The sequence below is a fragment of the Tachypleus tridentatus genome, chromosome 3 (genome assembly GCF_004210375.1).
Source record: "Tachypleus tridentatus isolate NWPU-2018 chromosome 3, ASM421037v1, whole genome shotgun sequence".
Taxonomy (NCBI): domain Eukaryota; kingdom Metazoa; phylum Arthropoda; class Merostomata; order Xiphosura; family Limulidae; genus Tachypleus; species Tachypleus tridentatus.
The window spans coordinates 79,087,997-79,113,823 of NC_134827.1; the positions used below are offsets into that span (position 1 = coordinate 79,087,997).

At 36.9% G+C, this 25,827-nt stretch overlaps 1 protein-coding gene across 10 annotated transcripts in view; it reads left to right on the forward strand.

Annotated features, from left to right (window-relative positions):
* The window catches only part of LOC143247287 (tensin-3-like), a 101,355-nt gene that overhangs the window by 7,861 nt on the left and 67,667 nt on the right, over window positions 1-25,827 (forward strand). For 6 of the 10 annotated variants that reach the window (XM_076495057.1, XM_076495063.1, XM_076495064.1 and 3 more), the window contains exon 1: window positions 8,015-8,299. The exons of 2 other annotated variants lie outside the window; for them this stretch is intronic. In XM_076495057.1, the coding sequence (XP_076351172.1) occupies window positions 8,189-8,299 (111 nt within the window). In that variant the 5' untranslated portion in view covers window positions 8,015-8,188. Of the gene's footprint in view, window positions 1-8,014; window positions 8,300-25,827 lie in introns of those variants that run through there. 2 more of the 10 variants (XM_076495061.1, XM_076495065.1) reach the window with 2 other exon arrangements.

The window sequence follows — 25,827 nt, forward strand, 5'->3', positions numbered from 1 at the left end:
TATTATTTGCTATTCTCAAGCACCACTCTTATTCAGATCTTTTTACAGAAGTTGTTGGAGGAATTTTCGTTATTTTCTTCGCGTGTCTCAACGAAATCTATTTTTAACAATTATTGGGATATTTCATTTGGTATACCGACTGCAGCTAACCTTCCTGCACTGTTAATTCAATGATTTGTGATTCGGGACCTGTTACTGATAAACACTTTGGATCAATGAGTTCACTGAAAGAATAATAGTCAAATACTTGTGTGTGTGTGCGTGTTTTTTTTTTATAGCAAAGCCACATCGGGCTATCTGCTGAGCACACCGAGGGAAATCGAACCCCTGATTTTAGCGTTGTAAGTCCGTTGACTTACCGTTGTACTATTGGGGGGCAAATACTTTCATTTGAGCAGACAAGAACTAACAAAATTTAAGGACAACTGTATACAGATAGTCCTTTGTGTGAAGCTACACAAGTTTCGTTTGTGTGTTTGCTTTTAATTTCGCGCAAAAGAACACGCGCTACCTGTCCCTAATTTAGCAGTGTAAGACTAGAGGGAAGGTAGCTAGTCATCACCACCCACCGCCAACTCTTGGGCTACTCTTTTACCAACGAATAGTGGGATTGACCATTACATTATAACGCTTCCACGGCTAAAAGGGCGAAGATGCTTTGTGTGACGGGGATTCGAACCCGGGACCCTTGGATTATTATAACACGGACTTAGCCTTTCTAGTTGATGCCCCCCCCCGACGGCACGGCGGTATGTCTGCGGACTCACACCGCTAGAAACCGGATTTCGATACCCGTGGTAGGCAGAGCGCAGATAGCCCATTGTGTGACTTTATGCTTAATTCCAAACAGACAAACAAACTAGTATACATCTCCTGTGAGAAGTGATTGTCGAACTGGTTTATGTCTGAAATATATCAGACAACTTTATATGGTGAATTGATATCTTATGGTTCCTCCAGCTTTACTAATGAAATTATCGGAATAATTGTTGAGCCACAGCATACACCAACGGTTCGCACACTGGAATGAAAATAAGTTACATCAGAGTAGCTGTCAGTAACAACTGAGGAGGTCCTCAACGAGGGACAACCCACGGTTTAAGGCATAGGCTTACCGGGCTGCTGCCCAGGAACTCACATTAATTAGGGGGCCTCAAGCTATGACTATACATGTATTGCACGTAGGGGTTCTGTCTCGAGGGGGCCTCTATAAGTTGAAAAGCCTAGGGCCAATAAAACCTTTAATCCGGCTTTAACTGGGGCTCTCAGATGTTTGAGTACTTCAAGCTAAAACACTTGAGAAACCTTGCGATAAACATTTGGAATTTTTTTTAATATTACAAGGGATAATGAAACATCAAAGTAGAAAAAAAAAAGGATCCTGGGAGAAGGGTTGCAACCAAATAAGAATATCCTTGAGCCTAATAAAGAAAGCTTTTTTCTAAAAAGGTGGAATGACCTCGTGCAAGATCTCCATCCTCAGTAAAAATCCTGGATCTACTCATAAGTAGGAAATATTCATATTATATTGAAAGCACTAAAAGCAGTTCATTAAAAAAAGTGTATTTCCGTTTGGATTTGGCCAGGCATGACCAGGTGGTTAAGGCACTCAACTCATAATCTGAGGATTGCGGGTTCGAATCCCCGTCACACCAAAAATGCTTACCCTTTCAGCCGTGGGGGCGTTATAATGATTTTGGTCAATCCCACTATCCGTTGTTAAAAGAGTAGCCCAAGAGTTGGTGGTGAGTGGTGATGACTAGCTGCCTTCCCTCTAGTCCTACACTGCTAAATGAGGGACGGTTAGCGCAGATAGCCCTCATGTAGCTTTGCTACATTTTTGGAAATTTATACCAAACCAATTTAGATTTTGTCAGTTTGGTCGTATTGAGGAACTACACTGTAGTTTGCAGTTATGTCAACAAATATCGTAGTAACTAACATCTCCAAAACGCAAATAAACAGTTTATAACGCGGTTAGTAAACACCTTGTATTTTTACCCAATAATTAGGCAAGTTAAACAAAAAATAAACAAAATTCGGTTTCATTATAAAGCAATAATCAGATAAATGTATTTCTCTACAAGTGGGTTTTCTCGACATCACTGGAGATAAATGTATCGATTATTTAACATCAAATACGCCGAAATACTATGGTGATGCACTTTCTTGCACAAGTAAAAATTATGTTATTTCCTATTACGAAGAAGATTATTGTTGCCCAAACCTGTATAAGTCCTGACACGGCTTTATTTGCGAAATTTTACTTTCTATTGTTAAAATAATTGTGAATCCCCGTCACACCAAACATGCTCGCCCTTTCAGCCGTGTGGGCGATATATAGTCGATGTATAATTGTCTTAAGTAACGAAAATGAAAAGACCTCTGTAGCTTAAATTATACAGTTACCTTGGTGCACATAATGTGAGGACTGTGAAAATTCAACTTTTGTTACAATCTGGAAATCTCTGCACTGTTTACCAAACCTAATAACTGTGAAACAACAACAAAAAAACATAAAATAAGAAACCCGAGGACCTAATATGGCCAGGTGGTTATGTTGCTCGACTCATTATCTGAGGGTCTCGGGTTCGAGTCCCCGGCACACCAAACATGCTCGCCATTTCAGCTGTAGAAGCTTTATAATGTGACGATCAATCCCACTATTCCTTGGTAAAAGAGTAGCACAAGAGTTGGCAATGGGTAGTAATGACTAGCTGCCTTCCCTCTAGTTTTACACTGCTAAATTAGGGACGGCTAGCGCAGATAGCCCTCGTGTAGCTTTGCGCGAAATTCAAAACAAAAAAATAATTGTCCGTTAATTGTATGTTTGTTAGATGGTGTACCTGTTCAACACACCGGAAGGATATAAACCCTCGGGAGAAGAGAGTGATATAGGAAATTCAGATCCGAACTCCGTCCCTCTCTGTCACTTCCCAGAGAGTCACTAAAAATACATGCTGGTCTGATGATAATCGGTCCAGCTGTCCGCCAGTTATAAGCGGACATGACACAAGACGAAGATATTGGGGCTTCCAGGGATGGTGTAGAAAGATTACATTCGAACCCCAACCCTCCATTTCACTTCCTTGTTGCCCTAGGAATATATGTCATGTTTGGTGACTATCATTTCAGTGGTTAACAACTTATAAGCGATTTGTTGACATATGATTTAGAGGATTATGGTTGGATTAATACAGCATGTATATTTGGTATTGTGTATAAGTGTATTTGTTTGTATCGAAACTCGGTTTTTAACGTTTTATGTCCGCAGACATACAACTATGCTACTTGGGGGAAAGGGACTATAAACTTAAACATTTACTCCTAAGGTTTATGATAATGTTAAGGGCAGGAATTCATTTTACTTCAAACAGATAAAAAATAATAGATGTAACTGATTGGATGCAGTATTGTTACGTATTCCATATCTATTAAGACAATTGGTGCTGACCGAGTTCAGTGTTCTATAACCTCTACGTTCGGCATGGGCAGGTGGTCATGGCGTGGACCTCGTAATCGAAGGGTCGCGTGTTCGAATCCTAGTCACACTAAACATGCTTGCCCTTCCAGCCGTGAGGGCGATATAAAGTATCAATCAATCCCATTATTCCTTGATAAAAGATTAACCCAAGAGTTAACGGTGGGTGGTGATTACTAGTTGCCTTCCCTCTAGTCTTACACTGCTAACTTAGGGACGGCTAGCGCGGATAGCCCTCATGTAGCTTCGCGTGGAATTCAAAAACGAACAAATAAGACAAATGTTTGTTTTTTCAAAACATTAATCAAGTGAATGAATCTGAACAACTTTCTAGCTTTCATATTCTAATTATTCGTTTGATAACTCCGAGAGAAAATGACAAAGATCCTCATGAAACTACAAGTTGAAGAGTTTTGAAAGGGAGAACTTCTCTAAATAGATAATAATATATTTCTTAATCATTTGAAATAGTGAAGTTTCAACAAACGCAATCGTTTAGTTAAAACAAACAGCTTTTCTCAGTTGTTATTCATTCAGATAACTGAATTATATCAAAGTGTTTTCATATCGTATGATAAACGTTAACAACTACCGATGCTGACGTAGGTTTTAATGATATTGTCCCCACCCCTAGTATACCTGCGTACTCACACCGCTAAAAAGCGGATTTCCATACGTTAGAGTACAGAAAACTCATTGTGTAGCTTTGTACTTAATTCTAAGCAAACAAACTTGTTTTGTTTTAATAATATCTGTTTATCTTGCACGGTGAAGTTATCCTGAATATTACTTTAATAATAATAATACATATTATCAACAGATGGCGACTGTGTTGCTTTCCTTATATTATCTCATTTTGACATTATTTAATATCTGGCTTTGATTAAGTTGCAAATAACGCTATATTACTGCTGTATAATTAAGCTGTTAAGTTGTCTAATTTTTTGTTTGCATACCTTTGTGTTATCCAAAAATTTGTGAAAGAACTCGTAAATAAAAAAAAAGACACTTCTGTTTGATGGTGACAAAGAGGGGAAGTTTATTTTGTGAACTTCACGCAAAGTTACACGAGGGTTATCTGCGCTAGCCGTCCCTAAATTAGCAGTGTAAAACTAGAAGGAAAGCAACTAGTCATCACCACCCACCGCCAACTCTTGTGCTACTCTTTTATCAACGAATAGTTGAATTGACTGTCACATTATAAAGCCCCACGGCTGAAAGGGTGAGCATGTTTGGCGTGATGGGAATTCGAATTTGAACCTGAGACCTTCGGATTACGAGTCGAGTGCCTTAACCACCTGGCCATGCCGAGTTCTTAAAATAGTAGAAAAACAAAAGTTTTATGTATGTTGGATGCTAAGTTTTTCAATGATATAATATTCTATATTCTGTGTTACCATTTGAAGATGAAAAAGTATCAACTGAGATCTATGATTAAGTGTCATGGATCTATGAATAGATCCAGCTTAGTTTCACGGAGTTAATAGATCCAACCATGTGTCATTGAGGGAATATATCCAGAAATTCAGCCTCGTGATTTGAAATAATTATGCGACGCCTTTTAGTGTTTTTTTTTAATGTTTGTTTGCTTTTTCTCCTAAATCTCATTAATATATTATATACATAAACCTATGTACATCCGTTCTAATAGACAGGTTGTACAGTATTAAGTATACTATATTAAAAGTTAACCAGCCCAGCATGGCCAGGGGGTTAAGGCATCTCGACTCGTCATCCGAGGGTTGAAAGTTCGAATCCACGTCACACCAAACATGCTCGTCCTTTCAGTCGTGGTGGCGTTATAATGTGACGATCAAATCCATTATTCGTTGTTAAAAGAGTAGCCCAAGAGTTGGCGGTGGATGGTGATTACTAGTTGCCTTCCCTCTAGTCTTACACTGCTAATTTAGGGACGGCTAGCGCGGATAGCCCTCATGTAGCTTCGCGTGGAATTCAAAAACGAACAAAAGTTAACCATAACAGTTATTTTTGAGGATAGAATATCGTATCTGTGTCATTATTTACTGTTATAATATCGTTTGTGTTTCACCATATAATGTTATAATATCGTTTGTGTTTCACCATATAATGTTGTAATATCATTAGTGTGTCACTGTCTACTATTCTCATATCGTTTTGTGTATGGCTATTGTAATATCATCTGCGTGCCACTGCTATTATTGTAATATTGTTTGTCTCTGTCTATTGCTGTAATGTCGATTATGCGTCACTGATACTGATGTAATATTATCTGCTGTTTTAGTATCGCCTTGTGTGTCACTAATACTGGTGTAATATCATTTGTGTCATTGCTACCATTGTAATATTGTTTGTCTATCTCTATCTATTGCTGCAATATCTTTGTGTGTGCTGATACTGATGTATTATTATCTGCTATTTTAGTTTTGTCTTATGTGTCACTAATACTGGTGTAATGTCATTTGTGTGTCACTGCTACTGTTGTGATGTTGTTTGTCTCTATTGCTTTAATATCTCTTGTGTGTACTGACACTGATGTGGTATTATCTGCTATTTTAGTGTCGTATTAGTGAAATACCATTTGTGTGTCACCGATACTGTTGTAATATTGTTTGTTTGTCACTGTCTGCTGTTTTTGTATTCTCTTGTGTGTCACTGTTTATTGTCGTCATACCATTTGAGTGTTAATATCTACTGTTGCAGTATCGTTTTGTATGTCACTGTCTACTGTTTTTGGATGTTATTTAACAACTTTTAAACCAAACTTAGGACGTGCGAGGTAAAGCCTTCACCAGCTGCCCAGGTTTTAAGCGAACTTGAGACGATACTGAGGTCATACAATATATCGTTCACTCTGATCTGAAAACTACGTCTAGGGCGAATTTTACGTAAACGTATCATCAGATAACATACTGGGGACGAAATTTCCACATTTGTGGTCATTCTGGGGTTATTGAAAGGTTATAAAAGTTTCTTATACACTTGAACAGTCTATAACGATTATCAGTTAGATATTAATAACTTCCGATCACTCTTTCGGCCGTAATTCCAACGTCTCACGAGATTCAGTCTGTTTAGGTGTTATGGGCCAGTCGAAAATCTATTTATCAAGCTAACAATGCAAAATAACCGATAAATGTGTGCCTGCTTATTTTCATAAGTTTGTCAAACTTCATAGTTATATAATGCGGAAGTGACATTACATTACTGTAGGCTGGTTAATCTTGCTCCACTCCTAAGTTATTTATTCGATAGTCAGTTTCACAACACGAGTTTGGATAAGATTATATTCGATGAAATGTAAGAGCACAATAAGAAGTGCATTATTACCAAAAGAGATTAGAACAGAAAAACCCAAGAACTGGGTGTCGTGATTTGCTACCCAATTTTAATGTGGAGTGCAACCACCTTTGAACCTATCACTAACACATACCACTGGAACACACCTGGTGGAAGAGACAGCTATTTCTTTTACCAGTGAAATTCCAGCATCTGTTCTCTTTGGACATCAGCCTTTGATTAAGAATGGCAGGCTGAATCCAGACGTGGGGTTCTAGGTTGGTAAAGGCAGGCTCTAAGCGCTATTTGTTTCGTTTAGTGCGTTTGACACATGATATAGCATGATGCTTTATCACCGTAGAAGTACATCTTTGCATACAAAACTATTCCTGATGGGTTAGCCCATCATGGCCAGATGGTTAGGGCCATCGACTCGCAATCTGAGGGTTGCAGGTTTGAATCCTCATCATACCAAACATGCTCACCTCTTTCAGCTGTGGGGGCATTATAATGTGACGGTCAATCCCACTATTCGTTGGTAAAAGAGTAGCCCAAGAGTTGGCGTTGGGTGGTGATGAATAGCTGCCTTCCCTCTAGACTCACACTGCTAAATTAGGGACGGCTAGCGCAGATAGCCTTCGTGTAGCTCGTATCTAATGCTTATGAGATTATTGTGTTATTAAATTATATTTTATTTTAAAATTCTACCTAAGAAGATTTAAGCAATATTCTTCATCCTGAAAATTCAAAACAAACCTTTTCTTTCCCCCACTGGGACAGCGGTAACTCTTCGAATTTACTCAGGGGTTCGATTCTCCTCGGTGGACACAGCAGATAGCCCGATGTGGCTTTGCTATAAGAAGAACACACAAGCTCATCGTCCTTTCATCATCAAGATGGTCGTAAATTGATGTGTTCTAATGGTCAATAAACTCAGTTTTTCATCTGTTAAATTGGTGTTGGAAGGATAATGTGAACACCTGTATTATATACGTATATTACGGTTTTGTGTAGTCGGTAGCTTAACAGCAGATATTTTAATATCGAGTACCTCTTCGTGGTTTTAATAGCTTTATTTATGATGAACCTCAGAAAGTACTGAGCACAGTTGAAAGAGTCACTCTGTCCACCGTGTACGTTAGACTTTGTTGACAGCGCAAGAATCAAATACAATGTTGTATGTAATCAGGATGGAGGTGACGGTGGCCACGTGACTGACTGAGTTCCTGGAGTAGTGGTGGGCGCGTCCTTACAGAAGTAAGATCATCCCGTGGACAGGCTCTCTCCCTCTTCTGTAGTTGCATAAGTCAGTGTTAGACGACTATCCATACAGCTAGTTATTCGACTGCTGTGGTACGGAGAGTACCAGATTTGTATTTTCCCTGTTTCGAGACACCAGAAGAAAACCCAAGTATGTAGTTCCATCGGTTCTAGTTCTAAGTAAAGAACATGTCATTCGTAATGTTTTGGAAGTGCTTTGGTCGAAGAAGAAAACGTAAAGAGGACCCTCCTGTGGCTAGGAACTCATCGCCAAACTGCAGATGTTCCTGTCACATTAAAGTAGGTCATAAAAATGGTCAAATATTATACGCATACTAATTTCGTTTCTTTGAAATATTCAAAAAGAAAGTGTACTAAAACAACTCTACTTTAAAGAGGGGAATTGTGATTATATTTTTCCTCTGTAATTTATTTATTTGTAGTTAAGTACAAAGCTGTGCTCACTACGGGTATCGAAACCCGGTTTTAACGTTACAATCCGCTGAGCTACTGAGGGCTAGTTTAATAATACGTACATATATATTAGAGTATCAAACACATTTTTGACTGCCTAAAAAAAAACTCCCAAACTATATCCATTTATCACTGTTTTTTGTTTTACAGACTGAGTTACAACTTTGTCTTATAACTGAAAAACGGTCTAATAAATGCTTTGAAACAAAACGTCGTTCCTTCACTTTCTTATTGTTTCTGCTTCATCATGAAAACAAAGTTTCCTTTATCCAGAAACTAGGTATCATCTGTCTTGTTAAGTTAATATTCACTTTACATAATTTCTTATTCCTGTTTATTTCTCTAACTGTCCCTTTCCCATCATTTCATCATTTAGAGAAGACATACTTTTAATCATACATTTGTTTCATGTAAAAGAAAAAAATTAAGTTAAAATATAAAGGTTACGGTTTTTCCCGAATAGGGTCCCGAAAGCTGCCTTAAGGAGTCACCTGTTCTAACCATTCGCACCACTGTACAGTAGTGTGACTTCTGTAAGTCAGTCAACAAACACTAAAATGACATTGCATGAGGAAAGCTTAACGTTCCAATTTGTACAGTCGTGACGTCAGTAAGTCATGCGCATGCCATAAATCACGAGAAGAATTATGCACTCTGTAGGCTACAACACAGCGTGGCATATGAATATCAAAAGCAAGAAATAAAAATATTTTGATTTTTATTTAACAGAACAATTGGGGGGGGGGATCCTGAGCAATTTCATCTAGTTTAAATGATAACTTAAAAAAATTGTGAAAGTTTCTTTTATGAATTAAAATTTCCGTTCAATTTTAAAAGTGATCCTTTGTTAGCATTGTATCATTTCACCTTATTTATCAAGTTAAGTGAAACATTTCTTCACAACAACACAAAAGAAAACTTTAAAAGTGGGTTCGCGAAATCAGGGTTCCGAAAGCAACTCCGATTATGCGTCTGCAGCATTTTTTGCATAATTTACATGCGACTGCGTAATCACTGAAAATGCACCCCTGAATTTCTTAACTTATAAAGTTGAGTATAATTCCGTGTTACTAGATTTGTAACTTTAAATTAAGTAAAGGCCCGGCATTGCTAGGTGGTTAAGGCACTCGACTCATCATCCGAAGGTCGCGGGTTCGAATCCCCGTCATACCAAACATGCTCGCCCTTTCAGCCCTGGGGTCGTTATAATGTGATGGTCAATCCCACTATTCGTTTCTAAAAGAGTGGGTAGTGGTGACTAGATGCCTTCCCTCCAGTCTTACACTGCTAAATTAGAGACGGCTAGCGCAGATAGCCCTCGTTTAGCTTTGCGCGAAATTCAAAACAAACAAACAAATTAAGTTACGAATTTTGTTTTTCGTTGCTTGGCAAGTGTCATTTGATAACCAGACAGTCTTATCAGTCGTTTGACAAAAGACTTCCAGAGTCTAAAAGTCTGTTCGTTCTTATTTCAAAAATAAAGTTAAATAAAGCTGTTATTGATGGTGTAATTGTATTAACTTTGTCTTAAATGTTTTTTGTTTTGTTTTAAGCGGGTTTTGCATAATTTTAAGATTCTTTGTCGCTCAGCATTAAGTTCGACTGCTTTATAACTCTAAAAACCGAGGTTTGATTCCTGCAATGGGCATAACGTGAATGTTCTTTTGCGAAGCTTTAGGCATAACATAAAACCCACCGAAAAGAAACGTAATTTTAAAATATTGCTCTTTAATCAGTGAATTATTTTAATTTTTCCACATATTCACTGGGCACTCCAATCCAAGGGCTGCGGGTTCGAATCCCCGTCACACCAAATATGCTCGCCCTTTTAGCCGTAAGGGAATTATAAAGTGACGGGTGTGTGTTTTTTTCTTATAGCAAAGCCACATCGGGCTATCTGCTGAGCCCACCGAGGGGAATCGAACCCCTGATTTTAGTGTTGTAAATCCGTAGACATACCGCAGTACTAGCGGGGGGCATAAAGTGACGGTCAATCCCACTATTCGTTGGTAAAAAAAAAAGTAGCTCAAGACTTGGCGGTTGGTGGTGATGACTAGTTGTTTTCGCTCTAGTCTTACACTGTTAAATTAGGCACGGTTAGCGCAGATAGCCCTCATGTAGTTTTGCGCGAAATTCAAAACAAACAAACAATTTTTGGAATTTCGCGCTAATCCACCAGAGGGCTCTCTACGCTAGCTGTCCCTAATAAAGAAGTGAAAAACTAGATGGAAGGCATATTGTTAATATTACCCACCGTCAATAATTGTTTTACTCTTTATCAACGAATAACGGGATTGATCTTCATTTATAACGCCCCACGGCTGAAAGGGCAAATATGTTCGGTGACAGGACTCGAATTCGGTAACCGCAGATTGCGAATCGAGTGTCTTAACCGCTACGTCATGCTAAGCCTAGTTTCTTCGATATCAATTGGACAACAACTTTTGCCCCTCCCTGTATATGTTATTTCATGTGATTTCTCGTTGATTTTACTTATATTGTGACAGTTTAGTAATCAATACACCAGAGACACAAACAAAGATACCGAGACAAGACTGGTAGACATTTAGAAATGATGGCTGGTACAGTTCCAGGATTTACACGATGAGAAACTGACGTGAAACACACGATTTTTTTTTCAAAGGTTCATTAGCGTCAAAGTACATGTGAGAAATGTGGAACATCCGCGCATTCTCCGTCGTCTGCTTCAGTCTGACATTTTAAGGATCCAGCTCGTTCCCACGAGCTGTTCTCTTGCTTATCAAACACACTTACATATTCGTATGTAAAAAAGAAAGAAAGAAAGAAAACAAAAGAGAGACATAGAGAGAGTTAAACGGTACACATATCTTCATCATATGCTCGTAAGAAAGTTGAAACATATGTGCTACAACTTCTGTTTGTTTGTTTTTGAGTTTCGCGCAAAGTTACTCGAGGACTATCTGCGTTAGCCGTCCCTAATTTAGAGGTGTAAGACTAGAGGGAAGGCAGCTAGTCATCACCACTCACCGTCAACTCTTGGGCTACTCTTTTATCACCGAATACAGTGTGGGATTGACCGTCACATTATAACGCCTGAAAGGGAGTGCATGTTTGGTGCGACAGGAATTCGAGCCCGCAACACTCAGATTACAAGTCGAACCCTTAACTATCTAGCCATGCCGGACCTACAACTTCTGATTGATGTGAAAATCTGCACTGGGTTTTCCTGTTGGATTAAATTAATTCTTTTAATTGTGTAAACTAAACGTTCAGTCTCTGTGATATGCTTCTTTATCCAGTTCGATCCGTCTTCTCAGCAGGCGAACGAATTTTTCATTTTGAACGAAAAGGAGAAATAATTCGTTGTCGAACTTTTGTTTTGGGCAAAAATGAGAAAAAAAATTCATTGTGGAAATATTCACTTTGAGCGAAAAGGAGAAGATACATTTATTGTGGAAAATTTCATTTGGGGCAAAAATGAGAAGAAAAAATTCGTTGTCGAGAAGTGCCTTTCCTATTCTTGACGTGGCTTTGTTTCTTGCACACAAAATCCAACTGGTACCGCTTGAAACATCGTTTATCAGGAAATGTTTCTGAACAATGAATACAATTCATAAAAATAAGTGTTAAGTAATCGGCCCGGTATGGCCAGGTTGGTTAAGGCGTTCGACTCGATATTTGAGGGTCACAGGTTCGAATCCCCGTCACACCGAACATGCTCGCCTTTTCAGCCGCGTGGACGTTATAATGTGCAGTCAATCCCACTGTTCGTTGGTAAAAGAGAAGCCCAAGAGTTGGCGATGGGTGGTGATGACTAGCTGCCTTCCCTCTAGTCTTACACTGCTAAATTAGGGACAGCTAGCACAGATAGCCTTTGAGTAGCTTTGCGCGAAATTCAAAACAAACAAACAAACAATTAAATCATTATTGTGCCAATTGGAAATTACATACTCAAAGTGGGGACGATGATAGTGTATTGTGAGTGAATACTCAAAGTGGGGACGATAGCAGTGCATAACATTATACTCTGTGTGAATACAAAGTGGGGACGATGTTAGTATATAGTGTTACATCATGTGCGAAATACATAAAACTGAAACGTAAAAAGTCAAGTGTTATCACATGTGTAAATACACGCAATGAGGAACGCAGTGTCATACGTTGTGTGTGTGTTTGAGAGAGAGTGAGTTCGCATTGTGGGTAGTTAAAGTGTATAATGTTGTGTATATATTGTTACACCGCGTGTGTGTGGCTAAAAACATAGAGTGTTATATGTTATAAAAAACATTAACACCGAATAGAGACTCGCGATGTGGTACAGTGCACACGTGTAAAGAAAACCGAATATATATTTTTCTTAATTATCTGTTTTAAGTTTCGTTGATTGTTGGTTGTTAAATGTAATTCAATATGTACATTTCCAACAACGAAGAAAAATCTCATTCAGTTCTTCAAACTCTCCGAGAATACAGATCAGCTTAAAATTAATAAGCCTCTAGAACAATGGTCCTCAATTATCTTCCAAGCTGGGTCGCTTCAGGTCTTTATCACCAAAACCGAGAATCGAGTCTGGGTTTGTTGAGGAATACATCATTCTTTAAATACCAGCCTTATGTGGCCCATGGGTCTCATATTGAGGATTATTGCTCTAGGTTACATGTGTTTGTTTGTTTGGAATTAAGCTAAACAATAGGTTATCTGTGCTCTGCCCATCACGGGTATGGAAATCCGGTTTTTAGCGCTGTGAGTTCGTAGACATTCCACTGTGCCACTGGGGGGCATTGTGGTTAAGCAATCACAAAGCTACACAATGAGCTACCTGTGCTCTGTTCACTACGGGTATCGAAACTTGGTACATTTGTTAGCACTATACTCCATTCAGATTAATATATTATTAAGGCCAGCATAAATCATAAAATAAAAGTCCATAAAAAATAAGTGTTTTAGAACGAGGGAATTTCTGTCACAACAACAACAAATAAACAGGTACTACAACTTTTGTGCCACCCTGTACCTTTATAGGAGCACAAAGAACATTAAGTTTTAGAGGAACAACATGTCACAGAACAATCCTCACTCGATGTTTTGAAATAGCGCGTTTCTGAAACATGACGCATGTTAAGAGTAACATGTCTAGAATTATCTAAAATTCACTAAAAGTATGCTGTTATGATTAATTTCACTTGATTATAACCTGAATATTCGTAGTATCAGAACCTTCACTATGTCCAAGGAAGACCTACATTTGTTCGTAGTTCTTTCTAAAATTAATGAGATTCTAAAATTACATTTAGCTTGTTAGATTTCGCGAGAGCTATCTGCATTGATCTTTCGTAATTTTAAGCGATAAACAAGAAGGAAGGTAGTTAATTAACACCACTCACCGCCATCTCTTTACTTTTCTTTTAACCAACGAGTAGTGGAATTTAATGTCATTGTGGAGCTCAAAAGATAAGCATGTTCGGCGAAGGGTTTCGATCCCACGGCCTGCAAATTATGAGTCGACTACTTTCACCACCAGGCCATGCAAATCCTTAACTATGAATGCCAACAACAGGAGGACGAAGTCTCTCTGTCAGACCCCCAGTAACACAGCGGTATGTCTGTGGACCTACACACCTAAAAACTGGATTTCGAAACCCGTGGTAGGCTGACTACAGATAGCCCATTGTGCATTGTGTAGCTTTGTGCTCAATTCTAAACAAACAAACAAACTCTATGTATTACTGAGAACGTGTTATAATGACAGGTTACACTTGGGTTGTGATTTTTGATTCTACAAAGACAATTCTGTTGAGATGTGCCAAATTAAATGTTTCGTTCATGTGCTTCTTTCTACAAATACATGTATCATGTTAAGATGATAGTTTTAAACAATCGGATTGTGAGTTTTACTTCTAAAAACCGTACAATAATAATAGTTTCGATTAAACCATGCTAACATTCGACATTTAAACGATTTCATCACAACTTTATTCCAAGGTAAATCATGCTAAAACTGCACATCTAAACCAATTAACCATTATCTGACCTCTATATAAATCATTATAAGATCGCACGTATAACGCTCTTGGTTAATAATCTTACCTGGATAAACCGCGCCATATAAATAGTTACCTCGGTCTGTCTGGTTGTTATTCCATTACGTATGGAATTGAGATCGTGTTTCTTTTCTAATTTTTTTTTTTTCCATTTATCGCTGTGCAACTTTCAGAATGCTATTTAGATACACGAATGTACGCGAGAGTAGCTGTAAATGTAATCGAGATTATCTAAGGTCACGTCTGGGGGAAGTGAATGAAAGCCTTTTTTTTTTTTTTTGACACGTAATTGTTTGGAGTAAAATATCCTTTCCTTCTGCTTTGTGCTACATCCTGCCCTATGAAAGGAAACTTCAATCATTCACTCTCGTCATAAAGGACTTTTTGGGGATGACCAATATTTGTGATCCACTCGAAAACTCGCACAATAGGAGGTTTCACATTGATAGCAAGGTGGGGCGGATATATTTTGTAGACTGTCGGTGCTTTAGATCTAAGACGTACAATCTTATACTGTTGACCTAGGATTGGAAACGCCAGCCAAGATGTCCTGCTGTTATGTATGTTAGTATAGGAGCACTCGTATACAGTGTGGAAGTGGATCACTCTTTCACTCCTCAGAATTTTATTATAAAAATCTTTTATGTACTTCTATCTTTACTATCGCTAAAAGTAATACTCCTGTGTTTTACTGAAGACAACATGTCCTGTAATATAAATAGTTTGTCTTTATTTGTTACTCTTTACTGTCACTAAAAGTAATACTCCTGTGTTTTACTGAAGACAACATGTCCTGTTTGTCTTTATTTGTTACTTCTATCTTTACTGTCACTAAAAGTAATACTCCTGTGTTTTACTGAAGACAACATGTCCTGTAATATAAATAGTTTGTCTTTATTTGTTACTTCTATCTTTACTGTCACTAAAAGTAATACTCCTGTGTTTTACTGAAGACAACATGTCCTGTAATATAAATAGTTTGTCTTTATTTGTTACTTCTATCTTTACTGTCACTAAAAGTAATACTCCTGTGTTTTACTGAAGACAACATGTCCTGTAATATAAATACTTTGTCTTTATTTATTACTTCTATCTTTACTATCACTAAAAGTAATACTCCTGTGTTTTACTGAAGACAACATGTCCTGTAATATAAATAGTTTGTCTTTATTTGTTACTTCTATCTTTACTGTCACTAAAAGTAATACTCCTGTGTTTTACTGAAGACAACATGTCCTGTAATATAAATAGTTTGTCTTTATTTGTTACTTTTATCTTTACTGTCACTAAAAGTAATACTCCTGTGTTTTACTGAAGACAACATGTCCTGTAATATAAATAGTTTGTCTTTATTTGTTACTTCTATCTTTACTGTCACTAAAAGTAATACTCCTGTGTTTTATTGAAGACAACATGTCTTTATTTTTTTGGTTAATGATTGTTGTTGTTATTGTAATTTTAGCGCAAAGCTTATAATGAAATATGTGCCTCTTTTGTCCACTGTGGGGAATCGAAGCCTGCATTCATTGGGTGATAATTTGCATTTAATATCTTCGTTTTCGCTATACTTTAATGCAGACAGGTCTGAAGTTACGCTGTTTTTGACCCCCAGTGGCTCAGCGGTATGTCTGTGGACTTACAACGCTAGGAACCGGGTTTCAATGCCTGTGGTGAGTAGAGCACAGATAGCTCATTGTGTAGCTTTGCGCTTAATTCAAAACAACAACAACTACGCCGTTTTCATTTTATTGTTTACAACGATAAACTTATAACTTCAATTGTAATTAAGTACTTCATTTTCACCGTGTCGCAGTGTTATATCTTCCAATCTAATGTACATCTGTAGCATTACGTTCAGCAAGCATGGTTTTTCTAGCAAGCGATTTTTTTCACTTTTATTTCAAGCTTATAATCTGAGTTAATTAAATTTGACAACGATTTTCAATACAGATTTACTTGAAAAACAAAACTAATGTATTGAACTTACAGCGAATTCACCACCACCACCACCCCCTCCTCTTATACTGTGCTTTGTATTGAACTTACAGCGAATTCACCGCCACCCCTCCTCTTATACTGTGCTATGTATTGAACTTACAGCGAATTCACCGCCACCTCTCCTCTTATACTGTGCTTTGTATTGAACTTACAGCGAATTCACCACCACCCCTCCTCTTATACTGTGCTTTGTATTGAACTTACAGCGAATTCACCACCACCACCACCCCTCCTCTTATACTGTGCTTGTTTGGGAGAAACGCAACAAACAATAATTCGTTTTAACACTCAATGTCTCACTAACCATTAGCAGCATTTCTTTTTTAAAAAATATACATTTCTAAGAATTCAACATATGCATGACCCACGTGGTGCATTTGATTTAGTTTGACGTTTAACACGAGTTCTCAGACTGTGAAATTAAATCTCCAGCAAGAAAAACGCCGAAGCTGTTTAAACGTAGTTAAACGTCTTTGGAAGCTTAAATGTTGAAACTAGACTTGCATTTTATCTCGTTTCATTTCGTTTTGTTCTCGTTGTTTTTAGCGAAAGGAGCAGTTACAACTCATAAAAAGGTTTATTTGTTTCAGAATGTTTTGCGTACAGCAACACAAGGACTGTGTATACATAGATTAGGAGGTGTCTTTCCGCCTCTGCAGTTTTAGAGTCAAATCACATGAATCATCTACCAAAATATGTAATTAAATGCATGGAAAAAGTGTGAAAAATCGATTTTATAGAATAACCTAAAAAGCAACTCTCAACGATATATATCCCTAGGAAGCACTACTGTAGTAGTTCTGAAACTTTATCACCCTAACCTAAAAAAAAATTTTAAAAATGTGCCATCCTCCATACTTTAGGTTTGAGAGGTTGCGCTGGAAAAATCACACAGAGCAAGTTTGAACCTGTCACGTTACTAACACACGCTATCTAGCGAAATGAACAGAAGTTTTTTGTGATATTTGTTTTTCTTTCTCTCTCTCTTTTTTTTTTTGCTGAGAGGGTTTTCCAAACTTTCTTTTTAAAAAAAAACTTACATGAAGGGGTGTCTCCCTGGAGAGGCACTTCCCACAATTTTTGCGAGAATTTTTCGGAATATCGGTCTGTCCCCTTCAAAAACGTTGTCGATTATTCATTCTTTCATATATATATTAATATGTATACAAAAATGTATCTCAGAACGGCTGGTACGGGTATTAACACTTTTATTGATAAGGAGAGAACAACGTTTCGACCTACCTAGTTCATCTTTAGGTTAAGAAAAATGTATACACATTAACGCAAACCTACACAATGGGCTATCTAACACGAGCGGTTTCTCGGAGTAGGAGTCAGAAGACATACCGTTGTGCTACTGGGTACGTCTAAACATTACCTTTCCTAAAAATTATATTTTGTAGCAAATATTTTAAACTTTTATGGATATAGGAAAAATCTCGAAATCTCCACCCCCCTCCCTGAGAACGCCCTTGGACCTAGGCTTATGTTTCCAAATCCTTAGTTTAAAGTTTCAGTACATCTGAATATCCAAATCTTTCGTTTATCACAGTAAAGAATAGGCTATTTTCAGCATTCTGTAGTTTTCTTGCTCTGACTGCTGGTCTCTGCTTAGCGTTATATAGATTCCTCTTGTTCCAACTGTTAGAGTCCAACATTACCATCTAAGGATATTCTAATACTGCTCTACAGTGGTATCCCAGGTGATTAGCCTAGGGTTATAACAGCTTCCTCTGTAGCCCTCTCGGTAATTCTCTAGTCTATACACCTTATCTATTGTAAAATGAATTTGACGAATGCATTATATTTCATATCTACAGTAGTTCCTGTGATGTATTTATTGATATACAGAATATTATTACTCGTAAGTTAAAATGTTATAACTTAGAAATAAAATATTATGTTTACCCTAATAAAATACATGGATTAAAATATAAGCTTCAAACAGTCGGAAATTAAATCATTCATAAATATTTTTATTACTTAACAATAAATGTATTTAATACTTTACCTTTAATGATAAGAAAAATAAAACAATTATAATCAAATTAAAAGTACTTGTAAGTAACATTTGGGGTTAACCCCAAAAATGTAGAAACTCGCTTAAGGTAAATAAATAAATTATTGTAATTTTTAAATTAAATCAAGTTTTAAACAACTAATAAGATCAACCCAGCTAAAAAGTTCTTGGATTGATTATAATTGGTATTCATAAAACTGTAAGTAAATGTTAGATAATAATAGAAAAAAAATGGTGAAAACAAAAAGGGCAGTCAATCGTTATTTAAGAAAATGACATTTTCATGCTCTTTCTAATGCACGGAAAAGCAAGAAGCAGACAAAGAATGCATGACCGAGTTTTTGATGTATGACAGGTCTCGAATGAAATGACAAAATACATACTGGAGGCGTGCAAGGGAACCAGCTAGTCTGTGTACACGTGTCGTTTTTCTTTAGTGAAAGTGACAGTAAAATACAAACCACGTGCTTCACTGTACCCTAATTAAAAAGAGCAGACGCTAGTCTGTATTCTCAAGAAGTTGACTGGTCTTGAACATATATGTTTCCATTATGTCCTTAGTATAACAAAAGTGCGTTGTTGTTTTTTTTCTGTTAAGTATTTAGATTGGGTTAAAACCAATTACATTTGGTCGATTACGGAACAGATTCGAAGTTATATCGTTTTTTCCCATTACCGAAATGTCTGTCATCTGACAAGACTGGGGGCCTCGGTTCGTAGGGCGCTTTCCAAGAGGGCTGCGCAGAGTCGGTGACGTATGATTATAGTGAAATAAAAATAATATCTGAAAGTACAAATTTAAAAGTAAAGAAGAACAAAACACAAAGGGCTATCTGTGCTCTGCCTACCACGGGTGTCAAAACCCGGCTCTTAGCGGTATAAGTCCGCGGACATATCACTGTGCTACTGAGGGGGAGTACATGTTTAGAAGGAATACTATAAACCAGTCACATATATAATGCTCAATAAAACATGTTCTTAATTATTTATCAATAACCTCTGGTCAAAGCAAACCACTCACTTAAGGTCAGAAGTAAGAATTACCCTTATAAATGTGTCTCAGTAACACATTAGTAGGGCCCGGCATGGCCAAGTGTGTTAAGGCGTTCGACTCATAATCCGAGGGTCGCGGGTTCGAATCCCGGTCGCACCAATCACGCTCGCCTTTTCAGTCGTGGGGGCGTTATAATGGATCGATCAATCCAACTATTCGTTGGTAAAAGAGTAGCCCAAGAGTTGGCGGTGGGTGATAATAACTAGCTACCTTCCCTCTAGTCTTACACTGCTAAATTAGGGACCACTAGCGCAGATAGCCCTCGAGTATCTTTGCGCGAAATTCAGAAACAAACAAGCACATCAGTAAGCTTATAACGCTAAAGTTCGAAGTTCTGTTCCTGGGGTTAAAAGAGTGCACATAACTATCGTGCATCTTTTGGCTTAATCAACAAACAAACAAATTTAGCACATAATGTAACCAATTTAATATTCCGACCCAACTAAGGTTATATAGCGTCATTAAAGAATAAATTCTGATGGTGGTCAGAAAATATTCATTTTTCATTACGTATTATCGATATTTTCGGCCACAATCCAAATAACATCTCATGAAGCTAGGTAATCTCCATTCTAAAACGTATGAAAATCATCAAGTGTGTGCAACGGTCCTACATTTTGATTGTTTGGTGGAAGCATATTCTAAGATCTATGCTGTACTGTTACAATTTGATATATCCTCCATTCCAAGATCCATACTGTATTTTTCAAGCTCTATAAAATATCCATTCGAAGATATATATTGTACTGTTCACAAAAACTGATAACTTTTGTATTCCAAGATCCATATTTTATTGTTACAAGTTAACAAATATTCCATATAATTCAGTAATATGTTGATGCACATCTCTTGTACGTTAACAGTACCATATTTTATGCTAAAGCGGATGTAATATTTGAGATCATCAAATAACGTAGTTCGCTTTTATCAGTTAGTCACACGGTACCACGTCCTGTTGGACACTTTCGACGTCAGTAAGGTTACACTTCAATATCCTTTCGTACTCACGTTATATGTGCGTCACATCCCAAATATATCATTTAGCAGCATATTGTGTTGACACCTCTCCTGTACAGTATAGTAACTATGGTCAATTTTTGTGGATTGGTGTCGCCACTCACTGATAGATACCGATGAATTTTTAAATCAGTGATTTCCTTTCAGTTTAGTAAAAACTTTAGCCTTGACGTTCGATTTTGGATTTAAATGTGTGTTTTGAAATTAAATATTATTGTACATATTTATTATACTCGTCGCTGAGAAGGCTACATATGAGTTATAATGTTTCAACTCAGTGTATTCTGTCTTTTCAATATTACCCGTCAGGATATTCAATAGAAATATGGCATTATACATCAATATAGTAAGCACTTAAATGTATTTGGTAACTAAATAATGTGCGATTTCTTCACCTAACATTAACGTAGCACCTACAAAATAAATAGTAACTTTAATCTGTGAACCATTAATTTAATTACCAATTTAACTAATACACTACGCGGCTGTGCCTCACTTTGTCATCTTTCAGTTAACAGAAGACTAAGAAGAGTAAGAGGCAATATTTTCCTTGTGACACTGATTGCTGTTCTGAACTGATTTGCGCATTGGCTGTGTCGCTGTATTGACGTTTGACTTCAAGCGGTAGCCATATTGTTGGTCTCGAGTGCAACAGGGAATATACAAGTGACAAGTAAACGCTTTTTTATCGTTTCAATATTTCATTTTCAACGATCTCAGTTTTTACGGCGTTTCTTCTCACTTCGCTATGTACGTTTTATTTCAATTTATATATTACACATTTCAGTTTTTGTAGCAGCTATATTATAAGTACTTGTGGTAAAGTGGAAAGTACGAATAAACACGGTGCAAGAATTAATATTGAAATAACGCCAATATATTATGTTTTGTATCTGATATGTTCGTCATTAAAGTATAACGACACCAATTTGAGTACTATAATTACGCAAGTAGGCTAGTAAAGTACGTGTATTAAAGAAAATCATATAAAACCCTAATATTCTATTCATTCACTTTAGATTTAAGTCTATAATTTAACATACTTTCTCTTACTCTAAACTTCTATTCATTATCAGCCATAGCCAAGATTTTAGACTTTTCAGCCGCAGAAAAGCGACTTATAGAATGGGTTTGAGTTTTTCAATACAGACTTTTAACTCATAACTCCGTGAGGAGCTCTTGACTAATTCGAGATCTAGTTACAGTTTCAAACTCAGGAGGTCAAACCCTTTTGTTTGATGTATTTGACCAGGACAAATGTCTCATAAAATAATTTCAATTATTTGAATGAGATGAGTAATAAAATCGAATTGGGTTTACGCGCGTCCCACGCTTAGCATTGCTGGCGTACAAAAATAGAGCTAATGAAAAGGAAAGGTCTTTAAGATTAAGTTCTAACCCTGCGTAAAATAAGTTTAAGTGCCACGGCCATTGAGAATTCCATCTTATTTCTACTTATACGTATATTACAAGTCCACAGAGTATGTTTCTTAATACCTGGAGATGACTCTTAAAAACCTATACTCTTTTTTTTTTAATGCCTCAGTGTAGAACCTACATAAACTGAATTATATTTAAGGCATCTATACTGATATACTCCACTCGATGCTTTATAAATAGATAGTTGACCTTTATACCTCTGATATATACATATATCCTACACATTGACTTAAATTCTACTTACAGATAAATATAAATTATTTTTTCTTAATTGACTTCTAACCTCTAGCCTACCCTAAGGGACACAGCGGCACATCTGCGGACTTACAACGCGTGGTGGGCAAAGTAGGTACCCTGTTTGTTTGGTTTGTTTTAAATTTCGTGAAAAGCTACACGAGGGCTCTCTGCGCTAGCCGTCCCTAATTTAGCAGTGTGAGACTAGAGAGAAGGCAGCTAGTCATCACTACCCGCTGCAAACTCTTTTACCAACGAATAGTAGGATTGACCGTTACATTATAACGCCCCCACGACTGAAAGGACGAGCATGTTTGGTGCGACGTGGATCCGAACCCAGAAATAACCTATCGCGTGGATTTGTGTTTAATCACAAACAAACAAATGCTTTCCGGTATGTAATAAAACAGCATCAAGTTTTGATTCCGCTACTGTTCGCGTAAACGATATTCTTATACAAATAATCACGGATATTTTTGTTGAAAATTTCTTTTTTATTATTGTTAGGAATATTTGCTGTCTCCTTATGAAAAAAAAAAACTTTCACTGGTAAACTTGTATGTTCGATGTACAAGTACTTGTATCAAGTTTTTTTGATTACAAGAGATAGGTAAAGAAACGTTAAGGTTACGGAATGACCAGAACCACAAAAAATTTTGAGGTCAAAATTACTAGGCCTGGCATAGCCAGTTGGTTAAGGCGCTCGACTTGTAACCTGAGTGTCACGTGCTCGAATCCCCGTCACATCAAACATGCTCACCCTTTCAGCCGTGGGAGCATAAAACTTGGCACTCAATCCCACTATTCGTTGGTAAAAGAGTAGCCCAAGAGTTGGTGGTGATGACTAGCTGCCTTCCCTCTAGTCTTACACTGCTAAATTAGAGACGGCCAGCGCAGACAGCCCTCGAGTAGCTTTGCGCGAAATTAAAAAAAAAGTTTCTAAAGAACCAGAATTTATCTTTGTCAAAAAAATTAAAACATCTATGACATCCACGTTACTCAATTTAGGACTCGCACGCGTTGTGAAGGTTGTTTTGTTTTTTTAATGTATGAGAAAAACATTGGCTTAGCCATGAGATAGATTCGTTTGTTTTGAAGTTAAGAACAGAGCTATGCAATGAGCTATCTGTGCTCTGCCCACCACGGATATCAAAACACGCTTTTAACGTTACCGATGTGCCACTAGGAGGTGCGAAGGAAAATTAAATCTAAAGATATTAAATGAGTCCAGTGAAGTAAGAGGGAGAACAGTGTTTCTGTATTTTGTGCTATGTAAGTTATTTCTTTCTTGATGACGAGAACCCCATTTGAAATAAAAATGTTTTGTCAACCGGAAGATAACCTAGGAAGATCGAAACGTTGTTCTCTGTTTATCCAAAAAAGTGTTAATACCCATACCAGCTGTTCTGAGATACAAGTTGTTTCTTTGTTTTGTTTTTACACAGATTGCTGTGTAGGTTTGCAATCTATAAATAGCAATCAAAATTATTTTATAATCAATACCTCAGTGAACTATAGTTTCCAATTATCACTGACGTTATTGGTTTATATAAATAACTTCAATGAGTTGTTCGTTAGTTTCTTTAGTTATCTCTTGTCAAATGACACATTTAGAACGAATTTATTCGGTTTAATAAGGAATTTCTCTTCCTTCCTAAAATTTTAATTTCAACGAAGGAAAGATGACGTAAGACCTAATCCATTCATTCGCCACTCAATGTTCCAGCATAAGTCTACAACCGAACTTGTGAAAGTTCAACAAGAGTTGTTATTTCAACATGCATATTATTTTAAATACGAAAAAATGTCTGTAATATGGTTCTGTAAGACATTGAAAGGAATTCGTTTGATAACATTATTATTTTTTTAAAAATTTGCTACTAAGAAATATATTCTTATCACGTTTCGCTGAACAAAAATAAAAACTTAATTTTATCAGTTATTGTAGTCTAACCGTCAGAGCGAGCGCTGATATACATATTAGCTGTCTGTCTGTGCGCTATTTCCCGTTACTGTGAGAACACCTATTTCCCAAGATAGATAGCGGAAAAAAAATTAGTTTATGTATCGTTCAGCGGAGTACAGTTTAGCTTGTGTGGTCTTGCACGTATTGATGACAGGCAGAGAAAAGTATTTGTTTGTGTTTAAGCGGAAGGCAACATAATAAATTATCTACACTGTGCCCAACACGGTTATCGATCCAGCCACCCACGATTATTTTCGTGTTTAACTCCCCAAACTTATCGCTTGCGCCGCTAGAGGACCGAAAAATTATTACAGGTAAAAAAATATTTTATCTTCGGTGAATTAATTGGACCTGGTGTGGTTGTTCGCAAAATGTGAATGTAATTACCTGTATTCCGCGATTGACCTATCAGAATAAGCATTTAATGGAGGTCGAGTTCTAGTGAAATAATATATAATGAGGTACATACTCTTGCAAATTTAATAACTACAAAAAAAAACTGTTGATGATATTATATAATTTCCTGGCATTCACATGAGCGAAACTTCAGTTTTGCCCTACATTTCCTCTGATTTTGTTTCAATATTTTCCAGTGGGCAAACGGTACGTTTTAAGTCTTCCAACGCAAAAATTCGAGGTTTGATTTCCCGTAATGGGCATAGTGCAAATATCCAATTATTTAGCTTTGCACCAAAAAACAACTTTTTTAAAAATATTCTTCAGGTGGTACGTTTTAAGTCTTGCATAGCTAAAGTTCGTGGTTCGATTTCCCTTAATAGATATGGCACAAATATCCTATCATGAAGCTTTGCGCCAAAAAAAAAACACCAATTATTTTATAAAATATTTTATTTGTTTGAAATTAAGCAAAAAGCTTCACAGTGGGCTATCTGTGCTTTGCCCACCACGAATATCGAAACCCGTTTTCAGCGGTGTGAGTCCGCATCGTAACGTTGAACCGCTAGTGTGGGGGCTTAAAATATTCTGTGTGCGATTATATCGAAAAACTTGACGATGGTCACGTAGCGCATTTATAACACGCGAAATAAAATTCAGGATATTGGAAAAGGAATTCAGGGACTTCTATTTTTCTGTTTACTGCTTGAACTCGTAGTAAAACGACTGCACTACCAAAAATGAAATAATATTATCATTACAGCGTTGTTGTCAGAATATTAAAAGCACAGCGTAAAGTAATAACAACCGCAAGATATTCACTCCAAATCTATAAAACAAAGTTTACAGTTCCGTTAAATCTGATCTGCTGGAAATTACTGCATTTGGAATACTAAAATTCTGAAATGTAAATTTAACAAAAAAAGAAATCAGGTTAAATCTTTTTTTTTTTTCTATTTTTCCGCTAGGTAACAAGATTTAAAAGTACTCATCATTATTTTTACCGCTAGGTGACCAAATTCAATGGTGTTACTGGTGATTCTTCAAAAACAAATTAATTCACTGAGCAGAATGTTTATCGTACATCTTTCAATAGCAATTAATTTGTACTTACCTTTTACGGATTTCGTTTTTTTTATTCAATAGAACTCTATTACCTCCGTTTGTCCATAACTTTGGTCAAAATATACATTATAAAATCACCAC